The 9002-nt window shown below is 44.5% G+C and overlaps 1 protein-coding gene across 1 annotated transcript in view; it reads right to left on the bottom strand.

Moving 5' to 3' along the window:
• e2f2 (E2F transcription factor 2) overlaps positions 1-8223 on the bottom strand; it is a 9455-nt gene extending 1232 nt beyond the window's left edge. Inside the window, exons 1-8 of the mRNA XM_015969874.3 lie at positions 7975-8223; positions 7466-7784; positions 2337-2436; positions 1810-2029; positions 1034-1195; positions 840-954; positions 556-751; positions 1-473 (exon numbers count right to left, since the gene is read on the bottom strand). The exon at positions 1-473 is cut by the window's left edge and continues 1232 nt beyond it. Of these exons, the coding sequence (XP_015825360.1) occupies positions 214-473; positions 556-751; positions 840-954; positions 1034-1195; positions 1810-2029; positions 2337-2436; positions 7466-7729 (1317 nt within the window). The 5' untranslated portion in view covers positions 7730-7784; positions 7975-8223 and the 3' untranslated portion in view covers positions 1-213. The remainder of the gene's footprint in view (positions 474-555; positions 752-839; positions 955-1033; positions 1196-1809; positions 2030-2336; positions 2437-7465; positions 7785-7974) is intronic.
• Positions 8224-9002: the final 779 nt, after the last annotated feature.

The raw sequence follows: 9002 nt of genomic DNA, 5'->3' as shown, positions 1-9002 counted from the left end.
AAAAAAAAACACCTCCATGCTTTTTTAAAAACATTTCCACTTTTTTAAAGCATCTTTACACTATGTACAAATGATTTGTAAATTACAAAACTAAAACGTACAAGGTGGCGAGTCCTCCAACTGCCGCGGCTAAAACAGGAAATGGCTTCATAGTGTAAAAACATCTGCCCCGAAAGGGCATTTGTCTGAATATTAACCCACCTCCCCCATACATCAGCTCCTCAACAAGTCGCCCAGATCATAGGTGTCGAAGAAATCCGACACACCCTCGCCATCGTCCAGGCTCCAGAGGTAGTCGTCCTGGTCTAAAGGGGGAGAGAAGCTAACGAAGGGGGTGTTGGGGCCTGAGGTGAAGGAGGTGCCGGGGAGCTGGTCCTCGGTGATCTGAAGCAGGCTGGGAGGCAAACCGAGGAGACCCTCGACGTCCAGCAGAGAGGAGGTGGAGGAGACTGGAGCTGCTGTGGACACAGCGGCTGAATCACACAGGGGAGGGGTTAAAGTTTGACTTGGTGTATCTGAGGAGCATCTTTATCAAAAACACAAACGCAACCTCACCTTCAATGGGCTCCTCCTTAATGCTATAACTCTGTGGGGTCACCGGGGTCGCAGCCGGTGGCTCCGGGCTTTGAGGAGGTTCCTTTTTGGGTGAAATAGAGATCTTCACAGGACTGGGACCTTCAAGCACCTCCTCTGGACAAAGGTAGACCTCGATGGGCCCGTTTCGGCTTTTTAAATAGATCTGGAGTTTGCTCTGCTGTCAGAAAGGCAAGAAAAAGGTGGAAAAGATCTAAACTTCCACAAGGATAAAGGAGAGTTTATGGTCGGATCGATCGCCTCACCGCTGCCGTGTCTGGGACCTCTAGCTTGGTCTCTGCAGGAGCTTTGACAGCGATGACCGTCTGGTCCAGGAGACTGGCGATGGAGCGGATGTCCTGGTACGTCACGTAGCCCAAAGTGTCAGGTTGTCAAGGGTAATCGCTGTTAAAGCACGCGTGTGTGAACCTAGAGTAAAACCGCTGTGTGTGAAGGATATCTCTGGCTGTCTTTGTTTTCCGTCAGCTGTTTGAGCTGCGTGGTGCTAGACTGGATCAGGTCATCCAGGGAACGCTCAGCTCTCTCCAGGTCTCCCAGCTCCTCTCTCAAGGCACACGCCTTTTCTCCGCCACCTGCACCACCTTCAAAAACATCCCCCACACTAGAAAACACAAAGAAAGACTCATAATTACCCTCAGAACTTACAGCTACTGACATTCACAAGACTTCCACTAGGGGGCAGCACTTTACATAATTAACTTTTCCCTAAATATTCGCCTTTTTGATGAAATCGATTATTTTATTGTCTAAATTATATCCTTAAACACCCAAATGCTGTTCAGTCAGATTTAATGTGGCAACAAGGATGGTCAAAGCTAAAATTTTGAAATTCCAACGGGACTTTTTTGTGCTTCAGCTCAAGATATTTATTTTTTTAACCAGTTCTCAGCTTGCCAACTATTTTTACACCCCCCCACGGGCACTCACAGGGCCCCCCTTCACATGTCAACTTCTCCTTATGATGCATACAGATGACTTTAGTTCTGCAGGGATGCAATAACTCTCAGGTAAACAAACATGATCTAAAATAAACTCAGAAACACAAAAATCAATTTTTCTTCGAGTCAAAGACTGGACACCTTCTTCTCCAGACCACCACCACTTTGTGGTTGATACCACGAAACATCTGATTTCAGAAGCTCTCACACTTTTAAATAATACTTTTTTTTGTATCAAGTGAAAATTGTGCTGAACTGTTCCACTTCCTGGACTCACAGCCACTGGATGTTGTTCTTAGACTTCTTCCGGATGAGCTGGACGCCCTCGAGGACATTTGTGATGTCATAGATGCGCCTCTTCTGGACTTCCAAAACCTCGGTGGCCCAGTTGAGGTCGAGAACCCCGTCTGGAGACTCGGCAATCAGTCCCACAAATTTCTTGGTCAGCAGGCCCAGGGAGGTGTCGTAACGCGTCCGCTCACCTGGAGACTTTGGAGCTGAGCAAGACAACGAAAAATTCACTTCTTGACTGATTTATGTCTGCCCTTCAGCTAGTTATAAGACAAATGGTTCAAAAACACTGACTCCCTCTGTGGTGTTGGGAATATCCATGGTGCAGGATCCATTTTTAAGGATACTCTGCAACACCAGTCTATGCCGTCCTCTGAGGTTCCCTATCCCATCACTGTCCCGCCTGCCTGCACTTCCCCCTGACCTCCCTCTAACTCAGAATGTTGCTAAATATCTCCAGAAAAATCATCTCCTTGCATTTTATGGTACAGGTAACCAGTGAGGTCGACTCACTCCGTGGACTCGGTATCCCCGCCGTAACGCTGCCTTTGCCTTTGGGGGTTCGGAACTCCGGCAGGTACAGAGGGTCCTCCAGATCCAGCTTCCTTTTGGCCTGAATGGAAAAAAAAAAACATAAAAACACACACATGAGAGCAGAATTCTGGTTTTTAGCCTATTTTTTAACTCCAGAATCACTTGGAAACAAAGAATCGCCCTAAACCCTGAAACAGACGAGACAGGAGCTAAAACAGGGGCTGGTGGGAAAGTGGCGTGTCGTAAATGTGCCAACAAGTCCCCAAGTGCTCTCATCACACTTCCCCAAGCCCTTCTACAGGGGCTGACTCGTGTGTGTGTGTGTGTGTGACTAGGGCTTCTCAGGAAGAGCAGAGGTCATTGACTGGATCCAGGGACTTCCTGGAACTCACCAGTTTCTCACACACACACACACACACACACACACACACACACACACACACACACACACACACACACACACACACACACACACACACACACACACACACACACACACACACACACACACACACACACACACACACACACACACACACACACACACACACACACACACACAGAGTGGCTGTAATGCAGCACATGTGACCTCTGAACTTCAGCAGGGCCCACTTAGCCTTAAATGATCGTTTTTACGACGCGTCTCATAACAAAAGTGAAAGTCCTGGATTGAACTACTGTTGTGCTAATCTACGATAAATCCAGTGACGTTTGTAAATCAGTAATTCTCCTCACATTCACAACCCGAGTTTACGTCCTTTCGACTCAATCCTTGACACCCCCCCCCCCCCCCCACACACACACACACACACACACACACACACTAGATAAGCACCAACAGAGACCCATTCTGTGAAAGCACGAGCCCAAAGAGCCGAGTTGGTGAAGGTTTGAGCAACTGACTTCTGAAAGGCTACACCACGTGTGGACGCGCCTCTTCCTGAGAGTGAAGCCACACATTGTCCAAACGTGTCCTGTGACATGTCCACCTGTTGACTGGGGACATCTGGAGCAGTTTGGCAAGTGTGTGTGTGCTGTTGGTGGAGGGTGGATTTGAATATCACACACACAGCCACAATCCTCTACAAAGGGAAAAGAAAATGGATTGTACATTAAGCCCCTGTCCCTACTCCTGCGTTTATGCGAAAACATTGTTTTATAACTATTATTCAGACGTTATGTTTTATATAAAAATGTATATTGACCATCATGATACCAATAATCATTGACAACTAAAAATGTAGAAAATCTATTTGAAGTGCAGCTCTGGCCATTTTCTCTCATCATTTATGATAAAACAGGTAGTTTTACCAGACCTGGTGGTTGGTTTTTATCAGACTCGTCTCAGCATTAGCGAGCTGATGAACTACTGTAAACTTTTTCCCACCACCTGTCCTCTGTGCTACATCTGGTTTTAGTCACATGAAGGCCCAATCTCAATACTCACACTTCCACCCTCGCACCCTTTCAATTGCACGGTCCCGTCCAGGGGCGTGAGTGCGTAGGGTGTCCCGATTCTCAAGTGCAAAATTTGACCACGCCCATTTTGCACCCTTGATCCGCACTTCACCCAAGTTCACATCAATGTGGATTTTGGTGAAGGGTATTACCCACAATCCACTGCTGCGGGAGCAAAGGCTCAAGCACCCATTTCTGAATATATGTATTTTCAACTGAAAGCAGTTCATCTTTGGACGATTAACTGATGCTTCGAATGTTTTAGACAAAGATTCAATGTGCACAGAAGTGAATGTCCATTTTGTCAAATAATTGTTTGGTTTTTTTGTTTGAAAGTTGTTAGAAAGATTTTTTTTCTAAAGTAGCACAGCGACCTGCGTTGCGGTCAATGACGCAGTGCTTCCTGTCCCAGTTCGGCAATACTTTGCACACTTGTGTACTTTGTACTTGAAGCCTTACTACGCACCTCCTCCTAGTGTGCTTTGCTGAAGACCATAGGGCACAGTGCAAGTATTGGGATTGGGCCTTAGTTTGTTTAGGTTAGAGAGGGGTGGGCTTAGGGTCTGGCTCTGTGACTTTGATTGGTCAGGAGTAAGTAATGACTCTAGTATTAATCTACCCCATAGGGTATAATGACAAAAAAAGGTTATTCACTCATTATTTTTCTCTTGCACCACACATCTGTTAATAGCTAACCACTTCAACATTCTTCCTCTCCTGACAAATGTGCTACTACTAGTTTACTTGTTTAATTATGGATTTACTGGGATAGATACAATAAAGTTCATCTCTCACTAAATAGAATATTTACTAAGAAATCACAATGTGACCATAGACACATTACTTGGTATGTGTGTGTGTGTGTGTGTGTGTGTGTGTGTGTGTGTGTGTGTGTGTGTGTGTGTGTGTGTGTGTGTGTGTGCTCGGTCTTCTCCATCCCCAGTGAGTCATGGTGGATGGCTGCTTATACTGAGCCAGGATTCTCTGGAGGTTTCTTCCTGTTAAAAGGGAGTTTTCCTCTCCGCTTTCGCTACATGCTTGCTTAGTATGACACTAGTCAGTGACTTGATGCAATTTGCTGGGTTCCTTATATAGGAAACTTTTTTCTGATTGGCTTAATGAACTGACCTGTACCGGAATGTTTACTGTGTGAAGTACCTTGAGACGACTCTTGTCGTGATTTGGCGATTATATACAACAAGCATTGCACATTCCTGTGTTCTGGAGGTGTGGCTTAGGGGAAAGGGGTTGGACCTTTGGAATGTTTATTTTCAAAATGTAGCTTGCTTGAACAGCAAAAAAATTAATAAAACAACATCTATCCCACCTTTAATTATCTCTAATCAAATGTCAAATGTCTGAACCGTGTCTTTAAAACTGCATAGCCATCAGAACCAAGTCAACATATTTAGAACATCTGGAGGCGCACACGCGTGGTGAGAAGGCAACCAACCATTTCACCCTGCAGCTATACTGCTTAGTAGGCCTAGACCAATATATCGGGCTGATATTTACAGTTTTTTTAAACATGTCCTTTAAACTCGTCCTTTGTAGAGCCGATTTAAAGTTAGGCCCATTCTTGGGCACCCCGGTGCTGCTGCAGAATTTCATTTCAACGTATTTTAACGTCCACTAATAACATTTGCATAATAAATACTCTACATTAACTATTTAGCTGTCTGACTTTAACACTGACCAGTGCACAAAGTGAAGGTTTAACAGTTAGTTCAAAAACGGATTCTGCTTCAGAAATTGTGTGCATCAACTGATGTTATTAGTGACATTTTAGCATGAAAATCAACCCAAATCTGCAGTAGATATGACTCCACCGGTGTGTCTCTCACACACTCACGCACACACACACGTCTGATCAAGCCAACAAACCCAACCGGTCAGACCAGGACAAGTTACAGGATGCCTACGGAGATCTACCTCACCCTCAACGGCAGCTTAAACATAAAGGTGCTACTTTGTTGATGGTCAATATGGCTCCTCTATGAGGAAGGGCGGGTCTGTGTTTGGGTTGCTGATAGGAGGGTGGGGGGTGGGGGGATTTGAAATGCAAAACTCCCTCTTGAGCAGAACGCAGCCCGGCTTAAGGGAGTGGTGGGTGAAACAAGCAGAATGATTGAAGACTGCATACAGTTGGTCGTCTCACCTCGTTCTAGGGAGGCGATTTGTCTTTACAAGATGTAAAAATAAACTTGATGTCAATTTTTACACATTTTGTATGAGATTTACATAACAAATAAAAAGGAAAATCATTTCTGGCTTTTATTGTAGAGAGGAACCAATGTTTGGCTCCAGAGAATTTAAGTCAGTCTGATCCCAAACATTCATTAATTTCAGGGAAGATCTGGAATTCCAACAGTCTACAAACCCTCACAAGCTCATGGACGATGCTCAGTCAGTCTGGATTACACATAAAGGAGCATATTTAGGAGTCTTCAGCATCTGCCTGCTGGTCTGGCCTGTTTTTGAAGGTTTTTAGGTGGACTTTGCTTGTCAAAACGCCACAAAAAGAAGTGGTGGTTGTTACTCTTGAGGGAAGTGAGATGCATTTGAACAGGAACGCTTCCTGTAATCATTGAAGCCTAACTGAGCATGCAAGAAAGCTGCCGAGTCAGCGAGACTGTAAAGACAACCAGTCTCTTCCAAAGAATCGATGAACTGAACGCTTTCCTGCAGCCGTGTTCAAAAACACAAGTAAGATGTGATTTTTGTTTCTGCAAACCTTTTGAGGTGTGTTTTAATGCATCAATAAATACTTTCTGCATCCATGTGAGGGAAGATACTGGAAATAAAAACTGAACTATTAGTCATGCAGTTGCATTCTTTTACAAAGTGAACAAGTTGGACGTGTTTCGGCCCACGATTCCCTACCCATAACAGAATATCCATCAAGATTTTCTTCCCCGAAATACGGGTTCACTCCATTCATGTGAATCCGGGACGTCCAGAACTTTAAAAAAAATGTGCAAACACTGCTAAGAGATGCAAAAATCCCTAACACACATCCAGGCTGGTCTGGCACAGTTCACCTTAGCATACGATGAGCCAGGTGGTAGTCTATTGCACTGTCTTTTTAATCCTCTTGAGGGGCCAATTAGTGGTCACAGTGTCACCGTCAACATGAGATCAGAAGACCCCGCTCACACTCGATAAACAAGCCTGAAAGATTTACACCAGCAAAATAGAAGAAAAGCAAAGTGTGGTTGTGTCTTCTATAGTCATCAATTATAGGAATCTTTGCTTTGACCTTTGACCCCTTTAGCAAGATCTGCAGCTTAAGCAAAGGTGCAGATGCTCAAAAGTGGGATTGCATCAATAAACACTAGATTTTGCACACGGACCCCTACACTTTAACATGTTGCCTCCCTCTTAAAACCCATCAAAGGCATGCTGGCCTCCAGAGGGGAAACAAAGATGTGTCGTCACATTTTTTTTTATTTTACAGGAGAAACAGAAGCCCTCCATTCAGTTCCACTAGCTGCTGCTGCAGTCACACTGGCCGCTCTGTTGGCTTATCATATATGAATGCTAAGTCTAATTGTTATTCCTCCCACACGCACACAGCTCCCTGAACACAACAGATCGCTTATTAAACCGTGTGTAAAACACTGTTCTGCAGGGTGTGTTTGATTATGTACCGGCAGCCGCCCGGAGGATGATCTGATGGGCTTCGCCTCGGGTCCGTGGGGGGTTGAGTACAGGCTGTTGGCTCTTTGTTCCGCCGCGGCGGTGTTACAGATCTGGGTGAAGTAGCCGGCTGGTATGATGGAGCTCATCGGTGGGCTGGACAGTCCGGTGCAGAAGAAGTCCGACTTGGACAAAACCTTCAGCTTCTGCTGCTGCTGAGAGCAGGAGAGTCCCGCTGGTGGGGCTGGAGAGACGCCTTTAGGCATCCGCATCATGTTCCCGAGTAAAACTAAACGTGACCCGGGCTGGTCCGGTTAGGAGAGACGGGAGCTGCGAGCAGAGCACAGAGATGAGTTGTTGTGCTACTAAGCTAGCTGCTACGTCAGAACAATAACAAGTACGAGCTGTTAAAATAACCTTAAAAATGCACGTCAGTAGCTTCTAATAAACACGTCTTTTAATAATAGTCATCAATTTAGTCATTTATCCTGCCATAAAGTATACTGAAAAGGTGCCTTACCGGTTATAAATAAATAACGCTTCCTATATAGGTAAAGTATTTAAAACATCCGGTGTAAGGAAGAGCAGATATTTCTCCGAGTGTCTTCAGGATCGGGTTTGGAACAGAGACTCCGTCTGGAGCAGAACACGACCCAGTTCGAGACCGCTGTCCGTCCGCTTCACGGCTCCTCTCTCCATACAAGGGAACAAGAGCTGGGGAACAGCAGTCTTTTTTAGCGCCAAACTCCGTCCCGCGAAATTTGGATCTCCCGCGGTTAGAGCTCGCCTCTGATTGGCTACCGGCACGTTCGGCTTGTCACATTTGCATGGAACAGTTGTGCAGAGCAGGGGCTGGTGCTCTTAAAGAGACAGGACCGTCAGTGCGACAAGAGGGGTTTCTGGTGAGGATGAACTTGAAGACAAAGAGAAATCAAAATATCGTGTCCTGTTCAAATGTATTAATATAAAAAACACATTTTTACATCATTTTCTTATTGCAATAAAAGAATTTCAAACATATAGGCTGATTTATTGAACAAAAGTTGTATTTATCATTTCAACATTTGCTTTAAATGCATGATGCATGGATGAACTCAGAAAGAAAGCATTTATAAATGCTAAGAAAGCACTTATAACATTTAGCTTAAGATTAATATACATATTTAATAATAACCTATATCCAGTCATACACTCATTAAGAAAAAAGTTGCTTTTTAGTGCAGTTTGTTACTCATAATAAAAGTAATGTACAAAAAGGGGGATTTAAAGGTAAAAAAGTTTATACTTAAAAAAACACATGGAAATTTAGTTTTATTATTTCTTATATGATGAGAGTATAGTATGGCCAGCTATAAGGTGCTGCTGTGAGTCTGTCAGTGATAACTGGATTCACCCAGGACCACTCTTGCTTATTGGTTGCAAGAGATATTGAAAGAAAACACTCCCTCCCCCACATTCACAGCCAGACAATCCAAGCCATATGACTTGACCCTCATTGGACAAGACAAAGTAGACTCTTAGTCCTTTGTCATCACTTCATCTGGGCTA

This window comes from Nothobranchius furzeri, chromosome 18 (genome assembly GCF_043380555.1).
Source record: "Nothobranchius furzeri strain GRZ-AD chromosome 18, NfurGRZ-RIMD1, whole genome shotgun sequence".
In the NCBI taxonomy this organism is placed as follows: domain Eukaryota; kingdom Metazoa; phylum Chordata; class Actinopteri; order Cyprinodontiformes; family Nothobranchiidae; genus Nothobranchius; species Nothobranchius furzeri.
The sequence above is the reverse complement of the archived record's forward strand: the minus strand, read 5'-3'. Positions and strand labels throughout refer to the sequence as shown.